The sequence below is a fragment of the Malurus melanocephalus genome, unplaced genomic scaffold (assembly GCF_030028575.1).
Source record: "Malurus melanocephalus ecotype Western Australia unplaced genomic scaffold, MMel_1.1 scaffold_523, whole genome shotgun sequence".
NCBI classification, from domain to species: Eukaryota; Metazoa; Chordata; class Aves; order Passeriformes; family Maluridae; genus Malurus; species Malurus melanocephalus.
Window position 1 is genome coordinate 341,757 of NW_026623755.1, and position 24,224 is coordinate 365,980.

At 35.4% G+C, this 24,224-nt stretch overlaps 1 protein-coding gene across 6 annotated transcripts in view; it reads right to left on the bottom strand.

The window, feature by feature from the left end:
* The window catches only part of LRCH1 (leucine rich repeats and calponin homology domain containing 1), a 121,918-nt gene that overhangs the window by 53,116 nt on the left and 44,578 nt on the right, over positions 1–24,224 (bottom strand). For 4 of the 6 annotated variants that reach the window (XR_008966343.1, XR_008966341.1, XM_057381706.1 and 1 more), the window contains exons 2-7: positions 14,839–14,907; positions 11,491–11,635; positions 8,453–8,579; positions 2,942–3,047; positions 2,311–2,447; positions 977–1,104 (exon numbers count right to left, since the gene is read on the bottom strand). Coding sequence is in view for 3 of the 6 variants with exons in the window: in XM_057381706.1 (XP_057237689.1) it covers positions 977–1,104; positions 2,311–2,447; positions 2,942–3,047; positions 8,453–8,579; positions 11,491–11,635; positions 14,839–14,907 (712 nt within the window). In the remaining 3 variants the exon portion in view is untranslated. The remainder of the gene's footprint in view (positions 1–976; positions 1,105–2,310; positions 2,448–2,941; positions 3,048–8,452; positions 8,580–11,490; positions 11,636–14,838; positions 14,908–24,224) is intronic. The other 2 variants (XR_008966342.1, XM_057381707.1) reach the window with 1 other exon arrangement.

Consider the following 24,224-nt stretch of genomic DNA (forward strand, 5'->3'; position numbering starts at 1 on the left):
GCTTTCAGCACAGTCTAAACCACAACATTTTTTTGGTGCATTGGCTGGGAAATTGGGAAAAATCAGGCTTTAAAACCACAACACCTTTGACATTTWTCTGATAGAAATTCCCAAAGGGATTTCCAAAGGTAAATAAAGAAAAACAATTTGTTTGAAATCTTATTGCGATAACTGAAAGGGAGATCCCATAACAGCTCTTGTTTGTCTTCCCCCCCAGGTTTTAGCAGTAACATCTCTACCGTTATTCGTATCATCTATTCAAAGATGTCATATTTTCTCTGATTGGTTATATTATACTGCCCATGTTAGCAAAGAAAGACTGAGCTACTAACTGATTTCCAACCAGCTATGGAGATTCTCATAGAAAGGAGCTCCTTTGTATCTAGTTCCTTAAATCATGGTAGAAGATGACATTTCCTGCAAATCTGATGCAAGGCACAGAAGATTTTGCCTCATTTTCTTAACTAATCAGCACACTTCATTTTCAAAACAGCTCATGCAGTTCTCTTTGTCTGACAGAAGATTTAGGATGAATTAGAAAAGATTAAGATAACTATGCCATAAATATGTGAGAACATATAAATCACAAAATAWCACACAAAATTAAAATTTATATAATGTGAGATTGATAGCTATATAGATTCAATACCTAATGTAACTACTGTGTGATTATTTTCAATGTGTTCCACGAGTCCACTAGAAAGAGGTTAGATTTAAACTAAGGTTCACTTTTAAACTTCAACTAATGTGTTGCTAACTTCAACCAGAACTGATTTTTAATTTTCTAAACGCTTATGGGGATTCATAAGAATAAAAGCAAATTTAGTTAAATAAAATCAAAGCAAACAAAATATCTGCAAAAAAAGTACACTCTAAATAGCACCTAAAGAAACAAAACTGTGGAATCTAAAGACATATACTATTTCACTGTTTGTAAGTTTTACACAAAAAAGCAAAGTGAGACTTTCATACATACCTCTCTTCCACAGGTTGTGGCAAATGCTGTGGTTCTATGGCATTAAGATACAGTGAGTCTGCTGTTTTAATCTGACAGGCCTGTACCGTCAGATATTTGAATATATGCACCTTACCCTTTGTACAAATCTGTGGGACAAGGAAAAAGTTAGGTTTATAACTAGAATGAAAAAAGTAGCTTATTCCAAATGTCACTTAGCATAAAACTCCCTCAAATTAACTTAATATTACAAATTTCACTTAAAGGAAAAGAAATTTTATTGTTTTTTTTTWAAATTACTAAGCATGTCAATTATCTACTTGATTATTTGTGTACACCAGTCCTCAGAGACTAAGACAGAAAACAAGAAAATAATGTATTCTGCTTTAAAAAAATCCAAATGAGCTTCTAACTCAAAAAAAAAATACATCAAAATATACAGGATGGCCTATTGCTAACTATAAATTGTGTCATTAATTATTTTTCAAAATTATTGTATAATGACATTTAATTAACCAGTGTGCTCTTTGCATTCTTGGCCAAATTGTTTTTAGTAGAGTCCAAAGCATACTTACCATGCAATTTTATCTTCACTTTACAATTTTCTTTTTCTTTCAGTGCACACTTCAATTTGCTTTGTATTTTTTAAATTTAAAGGCCACATCACTATTGAATATGAAAAGCATTTCTCCAATATAATAAAAATTCTAAAGTATTTCAACAGGTATTGATCAAGAACTACCGTAGCTTTCACAGATTCAGTTTGAATCTATGTTTTTATTGTTGTCAACAACAAAATTGTCCTTAAGCAGCAAGCACAGGTTCCACACATTTATCTTTATTACGCAGAGCCTACAGTTCCAAAGAGGAGTTTTATTTCTCTGTGTATCACAATCTACAAACTTACTCTATAAAGTGAAATAAATTTCACATGGATTATGTTTTAGACCATCTGCATATTTTTTAAGTTAATGGCAAATAACTGTAGAACCACCTTCTAGAACTGAATTCTTTTCAACAGAAAGAAAAATTATGCAGGAAATTTATCACTACTCTTTTTCAAAATTATACACATATTCCAATGTTAACTTCCAAAAGCAGACAGAAATGACAAAAATAAAGAGCAAACAGAATGCACAACTTCTAGACGTGTGTTGGTTTAAGTGGTGCACAAGTTCGTATGGAGAACATAGGAYATTTTCTATGTCTTATTTACATATGCCCTATGTCTTATTTAGATATCAACAACTGATGCCTGTGATGATTGAAATTCAGAAGCCTGCAATTGCAGAAGGATGACAGATGAAGGAGTCATCCAATATTAAGGCACAACTTAAATTGTAGCTGTTACTTACTTGTGCTGGTGGAGATTGCAAAGGATTATTCTCAAGCAGTAATACTTGTAACTGCACCATCTTTCTAAAACAAATTGGAATCATAAGCACTTTATTGCAGGAAAAGTCAAACTTTACCAAGGGAAGCTGTACTAGTTCTAAAAGTAACAAAAAGGAGAGAAGATGTTATATCTGTTTTTATTTTTAGCATAAAATAATAAAATATTTCTGAATAACCCTTCTTTTGCATTCAGGAAAAATACAAACTCAGGCAGGAATAAGATCAACATTTCCTCCATTATGCACTGGGAAATAAAAGAGTGTTATTGTTATACAAGTGATAATACATTTTAAAACAAATACTTTGAATTTTTTTCCCCCTGAGACTTAGCTGACAGCTCTCATACTGCATTCAAACACTTGTTCAACTTAAAAGTTGCTTAGAATCATAGAGAGCCATTGAAGAAATCTCGCACACTGTTCTTCAGTGGATATCATTGAATGTTATATTCTGCAGACTCAAATGGAATAAATTTGAACACAAAGTAATTACTACTTTTTAATCATACCTACTTATGTGGTTAAAAAATACTTTGAAAATTGTATTAACAAGAGCTAGYGTAGAGATACTTTTTTGTTCATTTGTTTTTACCTTGAGGCAAAACTTCGAGGTAATTTCTTCTGACATTCAGTTCTTTTAAACATTTCAGCTGGCCTATCTGCTGTGGCAAAGCTGTAATTTCATTACAGCTGACATCCTACAGTAAAATAGTAATAACAAACAATCAGCTTTCAGCTCTTACATATTCCATAATACAAACATAGTTAATTTGCTATTACTATTGTAACATTTTATTAATATGAAAAAAATGCAACAATCTATGCCTGTAGTCACCATGCAAAGGAAGATATATGGAAAAACGTTTGCACATTACTTAAAACCAGATCAAATTCTTATCTGAAGAAGATAATTTTGAAAACTAATTTAATTTCTATAGAAATATTCAAAACTCAAATATTTACTTAAGAAGTTCTACTTTTTTGTTCTTTTCTTCATATGAAAAATTAAGTATCATGATTATATAACCAAATATGTTTGGATGAAATTTAAAATCCTAGTGTGTGGATCTGAGTTTTTAGAAAGGTTCTTGTTCACCTAGATAGAATATTTAAGCAAAATAAAATAAAATAATAATAATAATAATAATAATAATAATAATAATAATAATAATAACAACAACAACAACAATAACAACAGTACAGCAATGACATTCTCTAATTATGCTCAGTAAAGGCATATATGTGATCATCATCGCACATAGTAAGCCATAATAAAACAGGGCAGATCTTGTTTAGTGTTATATAACTATTTATAAAAAGAAACTGCTATGAATGTATATGAAAGACCAACTTCTTGGATTAAGTATGTCAGCAATGAGACAATTGTTAAATACTATCATTTTTGCTGCCAAAAGGACACTGAAACCTCTGCTTATATCCCAGGCAACCTGCAAATTTGAGTAATCTCCCATTTATGCTTTCATTTCTGTATTAAAAGAAGGAAACAGTATTTCACAGTATGAAAGCTAAATGGGGTAATGCCGAATTTTCCTAAAAAGCCAACAGAATACTTCTACTCTCTCATCTGTTTCAAATGGATTTATAAAGTATCCAGGAGCTTTTAGACAACAAAAGCTTTAGAAGTAAGTCAGRTTTCCAAGTCATGTCTTTGAAGATGCTTGCCTTAATACCAGTCAAAAGCATTATATTAAATCTATCTTTAAGCCTAAAATCTTAACATAAAAATAACTAAAAGCAAAATGTGATCTGGCAATGCTGTTCCCTGTATCTGAAAGGTTTGTTCTTGTAACGGAATTTTACGGCTGCCAAGACTTCCTTCCCTTCTCAAAACACAGTCAGGATATTATTGTAGTTTTTAGACAAGGAAATTAAAAATCCCAGCTAATGAGTGCATTTTTTGCCCAAATTGGCAGAAAATTTGGTTAATTGCACTGTTCCCAGATCATTTATTTTTAAAGCTTTACTGTCCTATTTTTAATTTACACTCTTTAAATGACTTCATAATTAGATACCTGATTTTCAGAGCACATAATTTAAAGTCACCGTGTGGCAAAGAAACTCTAAACCAAGGCATACTTAGGCACATACATCAGAACAAGTCAAGGGAAGAGACAGAATTCTAGAGGAAGTACTAACAAAAGAAAAAGAAATCTGTCAGTGTGTAACCTCAAAAACAAAGTCCACTTCCACTTACAGCCTTTCAAAACATCCTCAATRGGATTGATCTGTTGTGACAGCATGTCAGCATTCACAAGATCTCTAGAGACAGTAGTATCTTTTACCCAAGTAAACACTGTAGTCCAACATGCTTTTTTTATTATTTTGTTTAAATAGCCATGGAAAACAAAGACCTATAACATTATTCCTAATTATGCTCWTAAGACTTCATGAGCATGTACGTGACAGAGACAGTGTTTAACTTTCCCATTACTTTGGCAGTAATGGAAGCAATACTATCAGAGTCAAACTCCTATGGTTTCCAAGCTAGTAATTTTTTAAGGAACAATACAACCAGCAGTTTGGAACCTGGATTCAGGGACATTTGCAGGTAACTGAAGCACAACCACCTACACAAGTTCCAAGGGAAACTAGTATTTGCTGAGGTCAGATTTCTTGCATTAATTCTATTTTTTTTCTTACCAGATAGGCCATGTCCCGTCATAACAAGACAGTTTGGAAAAATCAGAGAAATGTAAGGTGCATTTAAATTTAACTTTAATTTCTATGGCATGAAAGAAAATTAAAATTATCAACCTTTTTCCTTTGCTTATGGTAAAGTTCAAATAATCTTAAATCAATCAAATTCAGCATATATATTTAGCAATATAAACAGAAAAAAACAATATGGTACTCTGACTCCATAATAACATACACACACAGAAGTTTACCCAAACCATTGAAATGAAGGTAAACTTCCTCCTTACATAATTTTGAACTTGGGACTCCAGACTGAGCCATTATTTCTAAAAACCACATGGACTCAGTCAGAGCTTGTGACATAGAAGCCATACTGAACAGTAAAAGGAAGTTACACAGTATGTGAGCACACACGTGACCCTTTTAGGAAACAGCAGGTAGCAAGTCCCACATGGTCAGGCTGCTGTCCCTGATTAGATTATTGAGGCAAAGGACATAAATCCCAGGTGAGAAATTTGAAGGCTTCCAACATGAGAACATCCCAGAGATGGAGAGGGCTCTTACATGAAGAAGGCAGAAGTGCAATACTGCCTGATAGAACGGAGAACAGAATTTTACTGTACATCTGATAGTCTGCATTACAATTAATGAGCCATCTCTGCCCGATTACTTTTCCTTGGCAGAAAGTAAGTTTCGTATTATCTTCACACTAATGTTGCACTCTCCTGGCTGACAGTAGAGACATGATTGAATTAAAGAGCTGCAAACAAAAGTATATTTCCCAACCAAATTTTGCACATAATGGCTATGTGCTATGCAGGAAGAAAAATTTATGTTATAAACACAAAGTTAGCTGTCAGAACCCAAAATTTAAAAGAATATCTGAAAGTTTTCTGCATATCAAAGTAATCTATGCTACAGGTACGAAATTAATAAAAGTACATACACTTAATAGAAAAACCATTCCCTGCCCCATCTTGGAGGAGAGGGTGGAAATGCAGAGTTTATTGGAAAGATCTGATCTAATTTGCAGCAAAATATGCTTCTATCATTCTAGAGAAACTATAAATTTTGTATTAAGAAGATAGATAGATAGATAGATAGATAGATAGATAGATAGATAGATAGATAGATAGATAGATAGATAGATAGATAGATAGATAAAAAGAACCATTTGCTATGTACACACAGATCTCACTGCATGCAGCTTGTGAAACATTTGGAGAACCTGCGGTTGCTAAGAAATGTTCTATTTATACAAGAACTGAATGGAGCCAGTGGTATCTCACAACAATCCCCTGGCCCAGGCCAGCACCAGCACTGTGTACACACCAAAACAGCATTCCCTGCCAGAGGGCTGGGTGGTGCTTCTGCTTGAATCCCATGCTATTCAGGCTGGCATTGCTCCGACAAAGCTGAATTTTTTGTGCAACAACTGCAGTATGACTTAATGTTGTTTGTTTCTTTTACTCATTTCAGAACAATGATCATCTTATTATCTAAACTGCTTCAAATTACACATGCCAACACAGATCCTCACTCTCAATCCAACCACTATTTGCTCTTCCCAATACATCAGAGTTAGGTCATTTCCAGTTAAATAATGCAACTCATTTCACTAGAAATGTACCAAACACACATGGTGGCATCGAACTGTGTAATCAGTTCATCTGAACAGAATCATGGTCATTTTACAAAAAGTTGTTCTTCATTCACCTCCCCCCAGCTGCCTTCTAATCACAAAGAGCAAGCATCAGACCTTTTTCAGTTTTCATGTATCTTCTAYGCTACCAAAGAGACATGTAGCTAGAACCTCTCATATGAAATACTTTTAGAATTGGTCTTCATGACATAGTAATACTGAAACTACACTGTAAGTGCAATATAATATGGAAGTCCAGTATTCTCCAATTTAAACACATGGTACGTTGGAACAAAATACATCCAATCTACTTTGGGTATAATCTATATTGATTTTCAAGCTTCTAGATTTTTACTTTTTTTACTAAATTGAACTTATTTATAAAACTGGAACCATCACCCTTTATTGTTATTTTTTTAATTTATCTATTTTACGCACAACAAAACCAGTGCTACAGCCTAACATATTTTTTAAAGATTAATTAACTCAGAACCATCTGTGTAACCTTAGTAACCCCATCACACACACAAAAAAATTTAAAGCATTTGGTAAAATAAGTTAATAATGCTCACCAAACAAAACAAACTCGCTAGTCTTAAGCTCAGTCACAAACCAGAGAGGAAAAAGTAACTATCCCCATACTCATCAACAGCCACATCAATTGTAATATGTAACAGAAGCCTGATACCACAGGATGCTGTTCAAGAATACCAGAAGGAAAAAAGCCCTACAGTTGCCATTTTACTCCACATATGAAGAATCAATAGCAGGACTGGGGTCTAAAGCAAGGCTAGCTCAATTTCTTTAACATAATTTATTGGAGGAACTACTACTGGAAAAACAAGAATATGATAATAAAGCACTTTCAGATACAGAACTGATGAGCAAAGTAAACGCTGTCAACAGAGATATTAGCAGCTGAAAGGAAGTTCAGATCTGGTTGTTTTACTATGAATAAATTATCAGTGTCAATATGTAGTTTATTTGTCTCAATTTGTATCTCAAAAGGTCAAAATGAACAGAAATAACACTCATGTCATAAAGAATTCAGAGTCTCAGCCTACAATATAGTAGAAGAAGAGGAAGAAAGGGAAGCATTCTCTTATATATATTTTCCACACAAACTTTAAAAAAACGTGCAACTAAATTAATTTCAAGCCATAGCACCAAATAATTTTTGCTTTTTCAGACTCTCACTGACTGAATGATATAACACAAATGATCTACTGCTTGCAGAAATGGTATTTGTGTGTACAGCTTTGAAAACAAGAGGAGTATAATCATTTTGTAGATCTGTTTAGATGGATATTCCAGGAAAGGAAGGTTGCATGACAAATGCAGTGAAATAAAACGAAAACAGACTGATAAGACCAGTATCATGAGAGGAATGCAATGGGGCAAGCTGATGATAGTAACAACAGAAAAAGGAAGCAGAAGGGGGAAGTGCTACAGGCAGGCACTTGCAGAGCCTGATGCCATAACTTATGAACTTGATACAGGGAAACAGAGAGCCAGAGGAGGCAGTGAGCAAAACTGGTAAAGGCGAGGAACTTAGAAACTGAGTTTTGAATGAACCAAGGACAGTGATGTTGTTGAAAGGAGTCCTGAGGAACATAAGAAACTCTTATTGTGTTATTGTCCAACACACTTGAGAAATTAAAAACTTAAGTTTTTCAACCTACATTACAGTATGAAGCACTTGTTCAAATATGTGTGAAAAATGACTTTTACTGTTTCTATTTAAACTCAAAAGAAGTCAAAAGAAAAAGTGGAAAAAAAAAACAAAAAACATCAGTAACATACCAATTCCATTAACTGTTTTAGCTGACCTATCTCTTCTGGAAGGGAACCTAGYTTATTGTTACTTGCAATTAAGACTTTTAGAGGAAGACCACACAGGCAAGCTGGCAAAGAAGAAAGTTGATTTCGACTGCAACAAAACAAAAAAATATTAAAACCATCAGTGATGTTCTACTGTATACTCACATCAAGTCTGAGAGTTGCCAAATTTCTTCATTTTCATGGGTTAGATTTTATGCAAATAGAATTTACATTTTCAAACAGCAATCATCAACTAAACACTTGTACATCAGAAATACCTGATTACTGACTAAGCAATATTGTGGAATGTACCTTCTGCAAAAAAAAGCATTGTATCAGTTTAACAACATTGTGACACATCCGTTTGCCACCAGGAACAGCTGCTTCCCTTCCTAATGAATACAGGAAAGTCAACTGAAATAGTATTTTACAAGTATTTAAACATTCCTGTAGTTTTAATGTGCCATTAAAATGGACGCCTCTTGTTCCAACTGGAAGACAAATATATAAATACTGACAAAAAGGCTATTTTCTCAATTACTTGAAAGCACATTGAGAGTATAAGATTACTTGGTACATCTTATTCTATGATTTTATTGAAGTAATCCAGCTAAATAAAGCAAAAATTTCTGGGACTATCAATGGTTCATTTCTTCCCAAGATTCATAGGCTGGAACTTAAGGATGACAAACGTGACCCTTTGTGATCTCTACATGATTAGAAATACTGATTTATGGCTCAATTCCCAGAATAAACTTCATGCTTGTCAGAATAACATAATAATGACTCTTTCCTAGAATATTTAAAGGTTTTCTTAAAATAAAACATTTTCTCTCTTATGAGTATTATCCTGTAGTAAAACAACAAACAGTACCCTAAAGTGATGTCCCACTATAAAACATTTTAATTAGCTCCTGCCTTAATGTTAAGGCTTCAGACAGCAAATATGTACAACTGAACTCTGAAGACACCTGGCAAAAGCTGTCCTGTGTAATGTCAGTAAGAGTTGCAATGTTAAGGTGAAACAAAACCAAAAATACAAATTCCACAAACTGCAAAGCATTTCTTCAACTGTCAATCCAGCACTGTGCTACAAAGCTGCACATAGAGATGCCCATTCATGCTCCAAAAATGTTGTACAAACCGTCTCAAAATGTTGTACAAAGCAAACTACCATCATATCTCTGTTGCATAGGCCAGGAGACAGATGGATATCAAACAACAAACCCAAAGAAAATAAAAATGAGAAATCCAACTATTAACCAGCAGCAGCTGAAAAAAAGTATCAGCGCTTATTGTGGAGCCAGGTTTCTTACCTCTAGCGCCCCTACAGAAGACCAAAACACAACTTCATCGAAAAAATTACATGGAAATATTTTTTTAAGTTCTAAAGAACTCAAATTGAGGAAGCCTAGACCCTAAAACAGTAACCCTATGCCACAGATCAGCAGATCAGACACAGATAAAAAARTAAGTAAAAACAATTTTTAAGCTCCACAGAACTCAGAAGCAACCCACTAAGAGATAAGGAACAGAACTTTATCAGGGCAAATGAGTAATACATCATCATTAGTTTAAAAGGAATTTCTTTAAATAAAACATGAACAGTATCCACCAAGGTCCAACGACTATATTTAGATCTCTTGGCATCCCTTTCTAATGCTATTTAACATATGGGCTCTGCTGGTAACAGGCAGAAAAATATTCGTTTTAAATCTATCATGTATTTCTTGGCAAGAAACAATGTGGCTAGAAAGTCAAGGATGTATTTCCTTCTTTAGACTGCTCACTACATTCAGCTAACATGGGAAAGGGCACATCCAAGTGAAGAGGGGATTTTAAACTGAGAGAAATWAACCTTACTTAATAAAACAAAAATAATACTTTCATTTTTTCCAATTTACTGTCATACATGATATAAATCTATTATAGATTTGTGATGACTTAGACAAATTCTATCACTACACTGAGTTCTAATTCACTGTTTCACAACATTGAGTTTTAACAGAGTTAATTCTAATTCCAAAATTTACCACGATGTTTTATGTATATTTAATAATTTAATCCAGTTTTAAGTTCTTTATGTATGTCTAACAAACACTAACTCAAAATCGCAAATCCTATTTCTGGTATGTGTGCAGATACTCAAGACACACTAGTACACCTCAATCTTTAGAGCCAAAATAGTGTTACCCAGTGGCCAAAACTGCAGTACAGTAATAAAACAGAATGACTTGAGAAAGATCCTCTATGTTGATAAAACTGATGACCAAACCTTCATACCTTGAATTTAAAAGATCAAGAGTCACTTCACCCTCTATTCAGACATTTTTCTCCCAAAGCCCAGACTTTATCTTCACTGTTACAGCTTTGACAGTTAACTGCAAAGGAAACTCCACACTTGCCCCAGCTGAGAAAGGGCTCATCTGCCCTCCATCAATGCATGTATGCATTCACCTGCACTTTAACTAGCAGCTATTCTCTGTATTGATTAGTATTCACACAGGCTTTTCCTTGAAAGGAGGGAAAGGTGTTTAATTCTTTTCCACTTTCTCCTAAAAAAGGCAGCAGCTGTGTTTCTTTCACAATATGACTACACTAGTGCTAGATACGGTATCACACTCTTCCATTCCATTCCCCATGGAGAAAAAGATAAATCCTCTGTCTCTGGCCCTCCACCTTTTTAACTACAAAATGTATGTCATGTTTTACAAATTTGTTATCAGAAGTGAATTCGAAGAATAAAACTGTGCTGATGTGATCGATGTTCTGAATTTGTTAGAATAAGGGAAAGAAAACTGGATTAATATTACTTGGTTTTTCTTTTAATTATTATTTTCACATTTTGGCATTTATGATGCCTTCAGAAAAAGCGGTCTCTGTAGCCAACGAACTTTGGCATTACTGTTTTCAGTAAAATGAAAAATAGAGTCAATTGTTTCAGAAGCTTATAAAGTGCAGACAAGAAAAGTTTTACAGATTTCCAAATTAACAAAAAAATGTGACAAAGTTACACTTACCTCAAATTTAAGTAAGTTAGCATTTGCAAGTTTACTATGGCATCTGGTATAACTTTAATACAATTGTGGTATAGATTTAGTGTTTCCAGTGACACAAAATGGCACAGCTCCGTAGGAACTTCAGTTAATCTATTCTTGGATAAATCTGAAAAGAAGAAAAAGAGAGACGGTACATTTTTTGAACCATCAGCAAAATGCACCTTCGAAAAACTGTGCATTATTAAGGAAGATAGCTAATTAGACCAGTATTTTTATTATGCAAAACTAGCGTGAACTTTCACAATTTTGAAATGGAACAAACTGCATATAAAGGAGCAAACATTCAATTAGGATTTATTTAGTGTAATAAAAAGTAATTATTTACAGGAGTCAATATGCTGAGGAAATATTTGCAGACACATTCCAAAACTTAAATAATATACCCAAAGATCTAGCCAACACACAGCAAGACACCTGTAAATAATGATAGTATTGAGAGAAAATAAGCAATCAAGATTACATATTTTATTTCTTTAAGTAAGAAAAATAAATAAATCAGGTAGCTCTTCAAACTGATCTGTGTTTCCTGGGTCTTAATCATTTACAAATGAATGCCACCTATAGAAACAGTAAAGGCCTTCAAGAATGGATTTGATATAAACAAATACAAGACAACAATGATGTTCCATTCCCAAGCAAGAGCTTGTACCCACAGAATAAAAGTTTTTGACTTTTGGTTGGTTATCCTTCCTTTCCCATTCTAAGCACACAGACATGAAAGAAAATAAGGAGCAAGAAATGTTACTGAACTTTGTTACTTAATTAYGACTGTAAGAAGAATAAAGTATCTTAATACTGATGTGAGCTCAAGTCATAAAATGTGTGTGCCAGCATTCAACCAAATCAAATGGGTTTAAAACACTGTTTAAATAGTCAAAAAGTGAAATGTCTGATGGTAAGATAAAAAAAAAGAATTTAATTATGTCCTCATTTCACTGCTGCCATTTTAGGCCTAATGCCTGAACCTTCAAAGCTTATTTCAAAGCTTACTTAAACTAAATAAGGGGAAAAGCAGCTAAAGTATAGCAGATGTGTTTCCACAGCCCTGATGATGTGTCTCCTGTCTTTAGGGAGATAAAGGAAAGTTTTGCTTATTTGTTCACAAAAAGTAGAAGCCTGAAGAATTTTTTTTACTTCCTTTGCAGTTTGCTGCACAGAAGCACTGCTTGAACTCAAACCTATCAGCAGTCAGAAGGACTTCATCTTTTTCTTCTTGTTTCTTGCAATGCAAGCTGAAATTCAGCACATTCTATTCTCCTTGGCTTCCACTTCATCTCACTACTTCTTACAAGAAGTTGGTCACATTATTATTCCCTACCAAGACAATTGGCCCTCAGGCACAGTAACCGAGAGCAGCTCTGCTGACCCTAATGGCAGCATTAGGAAGGTCAAAGTTATTCACTTCTAAGTTACTATACAACAGCAACTCTTGAATTGCTTTGCTTTCTCTTAGCAGGCTTTGATGGTGGTTAGATGCAGCATTACCTCAGCTTCTCCTTCCCTCCAATTCTGACATCAAACTAAAGCATTCCCTGTTGAATGAATCTTACAAGTGTTTTAAAGTAGGAGAAAGCTCTTCAATGTTCMTCTGGCTTAGTGCTTTAATTCTCTACTGTTTTTTATTTATCTTGAGAGCACTTGATAACCAGCATGGCATTTCAAAAGAATTCTGCTGCCTTTCTAGGTACATTTATCATCAAATATTAACAGAAGACTGCCATGCTATAACTTTTTGAATCATGCAGAGGCTATCAATATTTTACAATTTGATTGTAAAGAAAACYTTACTTTTTTAAAATCATGCTTTTCTGTGGTGACATTGCCAGGAACATTGCTCACTTGCTCCTTTAAAGTGAAAGGAGCAGTAAACACAGAGAAGTGAACTTTCAGTCTGGGGTAAAAACAACCTGTAAGGCACTAGATGGTAGATGGAGAGTGACAACCCATCCTTCAACTGATCCCTCACCAGTGATACAAAGGTCAAAACTTGAACACTAACATACTACTTCTTCTCAAGCTACTAAATCTACAGCTTGCCACCCTAACTCCCTCTTCATGCCTATTCTCACTATCTTCACATCAAAGAGGCTGTTGCCACAACATTTCACTCACTATTATATTTTACTTATTACTATCTCAAGGTTTTAATTGTTAAACTGAAGAAAGACAAACAAAAACCACACAGATCATAATGGACAAATTCCTTCCTGTCATCCTCAGGACTATGGGTTATAGGACCACACTACATACACAACAATGGAAGTCAATTATTTGCTGCTGTTAGCACAGTAAGATAATTTTGAAAGGAATGAGAAGGGAGTGTCTTTGCAGACTAACTCTGGGGGTAAGATAAGGCTGGTACTGGGAAATAGAAGAAAACAATGGGAAGGATTTCCATAGGAATTCCTTTGATTGACTTAGCCCAGACTATGTTAATAGAGTACAAGAGCAGAGACACAGAGATGTATATTGAAAGGGGGCAATGTATGATAGAAGGGGAGGTTTCATCAGACATTTCAGGGAGCCTGTAACTCTCAAGTACCTCAGCCAATGGGGAAAGAGAGAGGGAACTGTGGCCAGGAAATTAGGATAAAAAGAGGCTGCATCCTCTATGAATTAGAGAGACCCCATGGGAAATGCCCATGACCTCTCCCTTTATTCATGAATAAAGTTGCGGGACTCCTCTGTCTCCTTTTTGGCCATAAACCTCTGGTGTTTGTGGATTAATTTTCCTAAAAATTTCAACACTTTCTATTGTATCTACTGGTGCCTCCTAAATAATGATTATGATGACAATCATGATAATTTTTAAAAATTGAATCTATTCACTGCATAAGGCAGAGGAATAAAAACTACACTTTTTATTTACCACTGTTGTTATGTAATTTCATAGAAAAAAACAGAAGTTTGTCACTGTAACTTACTTATAAAAGGTATTATTAATAGCAAATCTGAATGTCTTTGTGGAACTGTCACTGGAATGGAGTCTGATACGSAGAATGCCCATCACACTTTTAACTAGTGGTATAATTTTTGCCAAAAAATAGACCTCCCTGATCATACGGAAGTAAAAGAAGAAAACAAGACTACTTTTATTCAATCCTAGAATGAATGCCTGTGAACATGATGCAGCTGTGAAGGAAGCTTAGCAGCTTTATGAAAATTCCATACAAGAAAGMACATCTTCAGAAACTAAAAGAAAAACAGCCTGCGTAATAATTTTATACTGTACCTTAAAGCCCATACAAACATGTACACAAACCTCTGAAGTTTACATAATTATTTTGATACTACTTTATATGACCGTACCTTTGCCTCTAATTTCTGCATCTTGCAGTAAGTCTATATAAAATTCAGAGTAAACCTGAAAAACAAGTTCTGGAATAAAATACAAGGGTTAAAACCTTAGCAAACTTCAGAACTTTTGCACATACTGAGAAAAACAGTATGCATGTATCGTGGTTTTGTCACTATCCATAAACTTGATGAAAAATATTTGGCAAAGGCATTCTTGGGTTATTTAGAGAAAAGGAAGAATGCAGAAACTACACTTTTAAACAACTTGTGAAAATACTTTCAAAGTACAGAAAAAGCTATTTGGGAAACCTTTAGTTACTTCCTGAAATTTTGTAACTCTGCACTTCCCAAATTGCTACACATCCCACCCATGTCACTAATTTGAAGAATAACATTTTATGGTAATAACTAATAATGAAGCTACTGTGAAGACTGGTTTTTGTTACAGACGTTAAAATGAGCAGAGGGGTGGAATTTGTTGGTGTTGAAAAGAATTTTGAACATTTTGCTTCTACTATGTAACCCAAGGAAGATCTAACAAATCAAGGAATCTATGACAGCACARAGACATTTCATGATTACCAAGAAGTACAGGTAGGTTTCACCTGAGATCACTGTTTCCTGTAACTTCCATTATAAAATCGGTGACACAAATATGAAACAATGGGGTAGGGAGAGTCCATGCAATGGAGTGAGCTTCCTGTTTTAAATGAAATACACCATTCATTCATTATTTGTGACACCAAGACATTTTCAAACTACATCTGGCTTCACTTTGTCTTTCCCTGCCAAGAACATTTATTAGGACTGCAAAATAAAGTAACAGAACACAAAAAGATAAGCAAGTCAGTTTMGACAAATATTACATGGAACCTTGATCTTTAAAAGCATCAGCAGAATTCTGGCACAATGACACGGCTTTTGTATGAGAAATGTTACTATGTTGGAAGCCAGACAGGAACTACACAACATAAGCACTTCCTTAGCTGGGAGTGAACAATAAAAAGCAAAAGAGTTCACACTGGTAAAAAGCACTTAACAAGCCTTGTTTGGTGACTGGCACTCTGCATTACCAGGAACCATGCTGCCATTACACCAGTAATTACTGGSCCCATCCCTGGGGCAAAACCTTTTCATTCCTGCAGCTCTGACTACATCCATCACAATAAAGTGCCACCACTGAGCAGGACCCTCCCGACTTCCCACTTTACAGCCAAATAACCAAACGCCACTATTCATATACATACTATATATGTGTGGTATAAAATACAGCCAGAAACCTAAAGAATTTTGTCAAAATAACCAGAATAATATTAGAAGTCAGATAGTTACATTTCTTTTACTAAAGCTACCAAAGTTCTCCAATTTTAGTACTTCCCAGCGATTGATATATTATTAAATATAAGTTATTAGTAAATTACTTAAATTGCACACTTTTCATGGGAGTGCTAAACAACATAAGATGAAATCATAACAGTAATTCCTTAAATCAACATGCACTAATACATCACAAATCTTGGCCAGAACTTTAAAGAAAGTTTATTAAAAAGAAGTGATTTACACATTTCAGACTATAGACAAATCCACAGTAAGTTTCTGTTTCTAGCACACAAACTTGCAACAGACAAAAGGTGAAATTGTGCATCTATCCACCCTTGAATAGGGAAAAAAAATTATATGTAATATCTGTATTATGTATATAAATGCTATGCAGCTTAAATAAAAAAATTGCAAGGGAAAAAAGTCGCCCAAACAACCTTAATTCCAGTCTACCAAGTTCCTTTTTTTTTTTGTACGAATTGGCACTTACTGAATAGAAGACAATAATCATTTTGAAGAAGCTATTTGCATTTGTACAAAGATACCATTCAAGGTATTCAAATGAGATGTCTGAAATACATTTGACAAGAAATTCAAATAATACACTGTAACAGACTAAAAAAATAGTAAATTCAATCTTGATTTCATAATGCAAATAAGAACATTGGAAAATACATTAAGAAGTCTATATGGACTCTTCCATGGACCTCTTCCTTTTATACTATAACCTACCCATAGTTTTATCAGGCTTTTAGAAAGACTGCATTTCCTCACTAGCAAGGTGTATCTTCATTGACATTTGAAGCCACAAACCGATGGCATTGTATCTTGGACACCTTTTGGAATATATACTCAAAGTGCACTTCAGATCTTTGGCAACACTGTACTCAACCTTGGCAAAGAAAGCAAGTCATCTACTATCAGTGTAATTGCACCTGTAAGAATCAATCAAATGTCAATGCTCTCCAATGATGCAATTACTTTGTTTTAGCCTTCACCCAATTTTTCCTCCTAAATGGTAGGAAAATGGACCATTCTAGAGACAAATCCTATCCACTAGTAATAAAAACACTAATGTAACTCAGAAGTGCTAACATACTTTTAAGATATGCCCTACAAATTGTCATTGTCTCCACACTCAATGACAGGATACTTACTTGTCTTTTCTGCCAGAGTTAATGAATAATGTCCTGGCTGTACAGCCAGCTTTTACTGGTCAGCAACTTCTAGGACAGTGATGATACACAAGTGAAAGAAGCACTTGTGAAGAGGTAGCAAAGACCCCCACTGCCTCTGGCAACAAATGCATTCTGCTTTACTCATGACAGTTATACTACAAAGAACACATGGCATTTCTTCATTAAGAGACATTTCTATTCCAATTATTTAGTGAACAGAATAACAAGTAACAGAAGACAACAGAGAGTAAACTAAAAACAATTCTGCTTCCATATAACAAAAAGTATGACATAGTAATGCATAGGCTCAAAGTTTCTCCTTCTGAAAGTACAACTTGTATCAGATTGAAAGAAAAGTAGCTCTAATGTTGATTTCTAGCAAAGTCATCATTACTGATCCAACAGTATCTAACAGCAGCATCTGGACACTGATCAACACTATTCAGTCTAGATGTACAACTGCCACTCAGACCATGTAGCAAGTGCATGTCTCAGGCAGATAGATTAAAAACATACAGATCTTGCAAGACAAGGATTTTGAAAAGATTATGAAGCAGCCCTGCCATCTCATACTTGGTAAGCACTACTTTTGAGCACTGTCAGCATGTTTTCCATTTCCATCTGACTCCCATTGATTAATTTAAGAACTAACATTAAAAATCTCCACCTCAAAGCCACAGTTAAATTAAGATTACACTAGAGATGTGGGAAATGGCAGTGGTTACACGTGTGCTTTTGTATCCATTTTCTTTTAATCATTAGCTTTAACATCAAACGTTTTTCCTTTACCACTACGTATAATACGTGAAAAAGTTAAAGAGCTAACATAGATAGGAACTAAATGTGGGATTTAGAGGAAAGGGGAAAAAAATCAGGACTGAGGAGAAACAGGCGGAGAGCAGCAACTTGCAGAGCCCGGCAGAGGTGTCACCACTAGAGGGAGCCCCGATATCACAAACTTGGCAAACACCCTGTAAGGGTTTCTCCTTTTGCTTCTTTCAGAGCCCATCCCCAGGGGATGAAGGGGACAGAAACAGGAAGGAAGGTTCGCTTTAAAATCACCCCTGGGCACTCCTAAGAATCTGTAGTTCACTACAGTTTCCAAAATACAACAAATATGGCTGCTTAGTTGTAACCATTGCTGCAGGAAGCAAATAAATACACTGACTTCCAACAGGGCCAAGCCCTTAAAAACGTAGTCTATTCTGAAAGAATCACATTCAAGTACTTTTCCCCAACCTTTATTCAGATGACACAAGAATATGAGGCAACCTTGAGCCCTGTGTGGGACAGCAATAGCAACGCATGACCAAAATGATGATACATTTGACAAAGACCCTGCTTGCATTCCACCCCAGCAATCCTCATTTACTCTGTTCCATCCATCACTCCTCAATGGAATACAAGGCTTACTTTTCCCCTGACCTGTAACCTCCCAATAAATGTAAGAAACATATATCCTATATTGCTTCTCAGGTAGTGCACTAATTAGCCTGATGCAATCCAGCAGCATGAAGTGGCTCTCCCTGTGACCTCAAAATTTTTGAGCAAACATCACTTCGGGGCTTTTTGTTTCCTCTGTGTGAAATAACAGTGAAAGGAGGGCACAAAAAGCTATCATATATTCTCATTATTAACTCCATGGCACACTCCAGTTCCACAGAGACAAAAGGAAATTTCTCTGCAAGGAACATGTTCAAAAGAGTACCACAAGTCTGGAGGAAAAAAGAAAGGTTAATACAGTTGTCTGCTTCATTATTGCACCCGAATTTAGGTACCAACATATATAATTTAAATTTCTCCTTTATCTTCTATTTCTTCCTTTTTAGGACAACAACGGTTTGGGGTTAATATTGACAGAAAAAACAGCTGGAGGATAATCTGGTGTGAAAGCACATTTTCCTAAAATTCCCCAAAAACATACTATAAGACACCAGGATTATTCCTGCAGACATCCATTTAGATCCAGATGTGGACTGTGGTAGATTGACCCTGGCTGGCCTCCAGGTGCCCACCTGGTGGCTCTGTCATTCCCATCCTCAGCAGGACATAGGGAACACAATGAAAAAGCTCACAGATCGAGATAAGGACCGGAGAGATCACGCACCAATCACTGTCAGGAACAAAAAACAGCCTGAGGAATTTAATTTATTAATTAATAAGAGAGTAATGAGAAATAATAACATAACTAAAATCACTTTCCCTTATATCCCTTTCCCAAGCTCAACTTCTCTCATTATTCCCCTATTTGTCTCCTAGCCCCCATGTCCCTTAGTGGGAGTTGTGGTTTCTGCCACTCCTTCCTCCTCTTACTCTTTCCCTGCTCCAGGACAGGTCCATCCCATGGGTTACAGTCCTTCATTAGCTTCTCGAACATAGGTCTACAGCCTCCCCACAGGCTGTAGTACTTCAAGTACTACAGTAGTACTACTCTTGTATGGGTGCTCTTGACATGCGAACCCCACCCAGGAACCCAAATACTTGTATGGTAAGATGGAAAAAATGTATCTGGCAGCAAACATGTTCATTAATGCAACAACCTTTTATTTAAACATGTTGTATGAAACCCAGTTCATGGCCCATGAAGAATTCCTCCTCCCACGCCTTCCGCACAAGAGGGAAGATGCAAGCCATTAATTTTTGCTCCTCAATAAGCAACCAGCCCTAAGAMGGATCAATGGATTGTACCATGGCAGTACTGTATGCATCAGTATGAGCGGGWCAAATATTTCAGGTGTCTTCTCAGACACAGCAGCAGTAAGAAGAAATCTTCATCTAACTTAATCCAGCTCTAAAAACTTTAAAAACTGCCCTATGTCTCCCATTTTTAGCTATTATAGTAAGTTGACTTAGAGCACTGGAGAAAATAACTAGTGTTTACATCATATACTATCCAGCTAAATACTGTATGGAACTACAGTTCAGTTATCTGCCTGAACCGTTCTTAGCCGCACATGAAAGAAAATTTCACAGTAAACACCCACAAATGAGGGCAGGACCTTCCCTGCCTTCTCTGTGGAAACAAAAAGTGTATCCTGCTACTGAAAAGTCCTCGAGATAAGCTTCAGCCACCACACATAGACCTTAATTATTAGCATGGAATGATGAGAGTACAGGTAAAACTGTGGACAGCAAGAGGACTTCCAGGTATATTAGTGATGTCTCACAGAATTAAGACTTGGATTATGAAATCCTTTTCTGAAAGAAGAACAGTCACCATTATTTTCACCAAATTCAGAAGAAAAGTTGAAAAATACGTAGATTTCATATGCATGTATATAAACATGCAGGCACATGAATATACATTCATTCAAGCGACTTCTACCTGTTGGAGTACTGGAAAATATGTAAAATAAAACCAGAAATCACGTTCTATCCCAAAGAAGGCGGTGGATCCCTGCAGACATACTTGTCCAGTATCTTCCAGTATGAATCCCTTGTTTCAGCTACAGAGATCTTCCTTCTTAAAGCTGTCTAGTTTGGAAGTCAACAACTTTCATGTCCATGGGGGAATTCCACAGGATGTTTTTAAAAACAGCAGGATGTAAACTAATCCAGAACCTTTCCAGCCCACAAACAGCACTACTAAGAAGAAACAAGGTAAATGCAATGCCCAGGTTTGTTTTTCAGTCCATTCTCTCTTTTAGTAACTATTATTTTTTCCCCTCAAGCTATGAAAGCAAGACACTATTTGTGCTATGCATTATCTGCCTCAGTGAGCAGATCAAAGAAGAGTTACCTCATATTTACTAGCATAAGCAGCATATAAACCAATTTGTGTGAAGTAGCTCACTTGCCTGCACTTTGAGCATGATTATTTTTCACACCTGACAGACTTAAATGCTTCATTTTGCTTATTTAAAATTAATTTTGTACATGAATAGTCTCACTGTTCTGTAAGAAAATTTGCTACAAACATGGAAACAAACAAAAGTTATTTAATCTTTGGGTACATCAAAAGCGTGTGGGCAAAGACATGAGAAGCTACCTGATGCTAATTTACAGTAGCATGGAAAACAGAGTATTACTCACCTAATCACTTCCCTTTCTGTCTGCTCATCTCCCACATATGTCAGGGTTAATCTGCCTTATCTACATTATTCATGACCTTCTCCCACAATGGTTCTTGAAGTCAGCACCACATAATTGTAATGGTTTATCAACATAAATCTGTTTTGTGCCAGGAAAGCTGACTTACACTATTGAGCACMTCCTTAAACAATGAATTGTATGGCTGTTACACAGGAGCTACACCATCTGAAGGAATGGTTAAGAAGAATTTCAGACTTCTACACAGAACACAAATCCAAGAAAACATTACCCAAAAGTAAGGTACCAAGAAAGAAAAATCCTGTAATAAATTAAATTGTAATAAACAACCAAAAATTGTATGGCTATTCCTAGATATAGGGAGGAAAAAAGAAAAAAAAATAATAAAAATACTTTATTGAACTGAAAGCAAAATAAGCACAGTATTTTATCCATTGTTAAAAAAAAAGCAAACAAACTAAAAACGATGGCACCACTAGAACTACACACCTGTAATTTTTGTATTAAAATCTCTATCCTATGTATCCCATTTCTCTTCCTTAAGTTTAAGGCAATGTTTCTCAACATTTCAATTTTTCTTTTCTTCATAATCGAAGAACTTGGCCTTCTCTGGGGAAGGCAAAACCAAAATAGATATCCAGTATGCTGCTTGTTGGTCAGGGATGGGCTGGGTTGGATGGATAACATACGTAATTTCTTTTTTTAACTCGTTTTAACAAGTCATAGTTTACAACAGGATTTTAATCTAATATCTTTACAAGATGAGACACATCAGATACATAGACTCCAAAAACACTTGGGAGGGGGAAGTAAAATTCACACACACAACTTATAAACAACCCAGTGCCTGTGACTGAGCAGGCAGAAACCACCTAATGCTTGCCATAATTCTTGCTGGGGAATACAAGTGGGAATAAGCCGGCAGGTACCAATGGTATTTGCGGGACAGCCTGCAATCACAGGTAAGTATCAGTGCTGTTGCTATGTAACAACTTCATGGCAATGTGTGTTTTGAAGGACAAGAAGCCTCCCTCTGGTCTAATTTCTTCTATTTGGTGTTTTCTTGGAGGAGACACTTCACAGCCTTCTGAAATGCACAGAATAGTTTAACGCTCATCAATATAGCCTTCTAAGCCTGACCTACAATTTCTGCTTCTGGTGTAGATTAATTTCTACTTCTTAATTCATTTTCTTTTCAACTACCTTGCAGGAGGTCAAAGTTCCATCTTACAGGCTGAGTATTACCATAATGTTTTTCTATATGAGTGAGTACTCGTTCTGAAGAAATTCTGTGGTGCTTTTTCTTTTATGTATATGTTTATGTGCATACTTCATTGCACCTTCCTATTTGTTTAATGGCTCAAAGTGTGCCACAGACACAGAATGGGTTGCACAGAAAGCAAAAAATGAATAGTAGAGTGTTAATTCACTATGCTATCCCCATCAATAATTAAAACAAAATAAAATGAACTACAGACTGAGGTCTAATCCTGAAGAGGCTACAATAGCAAGTTTATTTATGTCCAAATGAGACCCCTGCAGGTAGAAAATGAGGAGTCCTGTGAAGAGGTGAACAGCATTATTTCCCTCTAGTTATTGTAGCCTTATGGGTACAAGTGAAAGCAAGATTAATTAAATATTACATTTAAGAAGCCCAGTAACTGCAGTGTTATAACAACTGCTGTTGTATTTAGAAAACAAAATCAAAATCCCAACCTTTCAATCAATCTGCTTTCGTCCTGGTGTTAAAATATAATAATAATTTAATGGAACAGTTGGGGTTAAACTACCCTTGTCAGAAGACAAAAGTCTTGGGTGCACAAGCTGTGAAGCTGCTCAAATCAGTGACTAATAACCTTTTGATACACATGCTACTGCAAACCCAGGTCAGGTTTTGTGAAAAACAAGATCAAGCTAAAAGCTTCAGGACTAGAACTTGGAAGGTTTGGAGAATACATCTTAAACTGTAGCAACAGAATGTGCAACAGTTTTTTCAGGGTTTTTAAAAAATCTTTTGGCTTGATTTACTTATACAGCATATGTATTTTAAAATCTTTACTGTGAGATGAACTGTTAACTTTTACGTTTTCCACCAGTGGAGGCACTGAACCTGTTTTTTTCAGAATGCTGAACCTGCTAACCTTATACTATCACAGCTATTACTCAGAGGCAACTTCTACTGGTATCATGAATTCCAAACATGCAATTTTGAGTTAATTCAATTTTTAAGTCTTTCTTACACTGCAAAACTCACTGATTTAATAACCGACACTTTTTTAGTTTTTAATACCCTCTAAACATTCTAACTCAATAACCGGTATTTTAACTGTACCCCCAAAATTCATTAATATACAAGTAAAGTGAATGCACTGGTGATTTAGACAATTTTGTGACTTTTATAACATTAAAAGTCACACTGTCAGGACTTTGACTGTTACCAAATACATTCTCATGACTCAATACTCAGTGTCAAGTACCGCAGTCATGCCTAGAAAGAAGAGGTTACACCTAATGACAAAACAGTGGTTTTAATAAAAAAATTGTCTGGCACTCTCAGATTACAATTTCTTTTCTGCATTTGAAAAACTACAGTCTTGCCTTCTTATCTCACTCACTCAAAATTCAGCCTCTTTTTAACTCAGGAAAAAAAAAAATAAGCCCAAGAGTTCACAAGAGGCTCTAAAATTATCATTTGGACTTATTCCGAAACCGGGTAATCTTTGTAGCTGACACATAGAGGGAGAGGGGATGTGAGCTGAGGAGACTGCCTCATCAAAACACTTAGATAGGAAATACATTCTTTCGGGAAGAACTTCTAAAGAGATTCACCAGCAAATATACAATTATAAA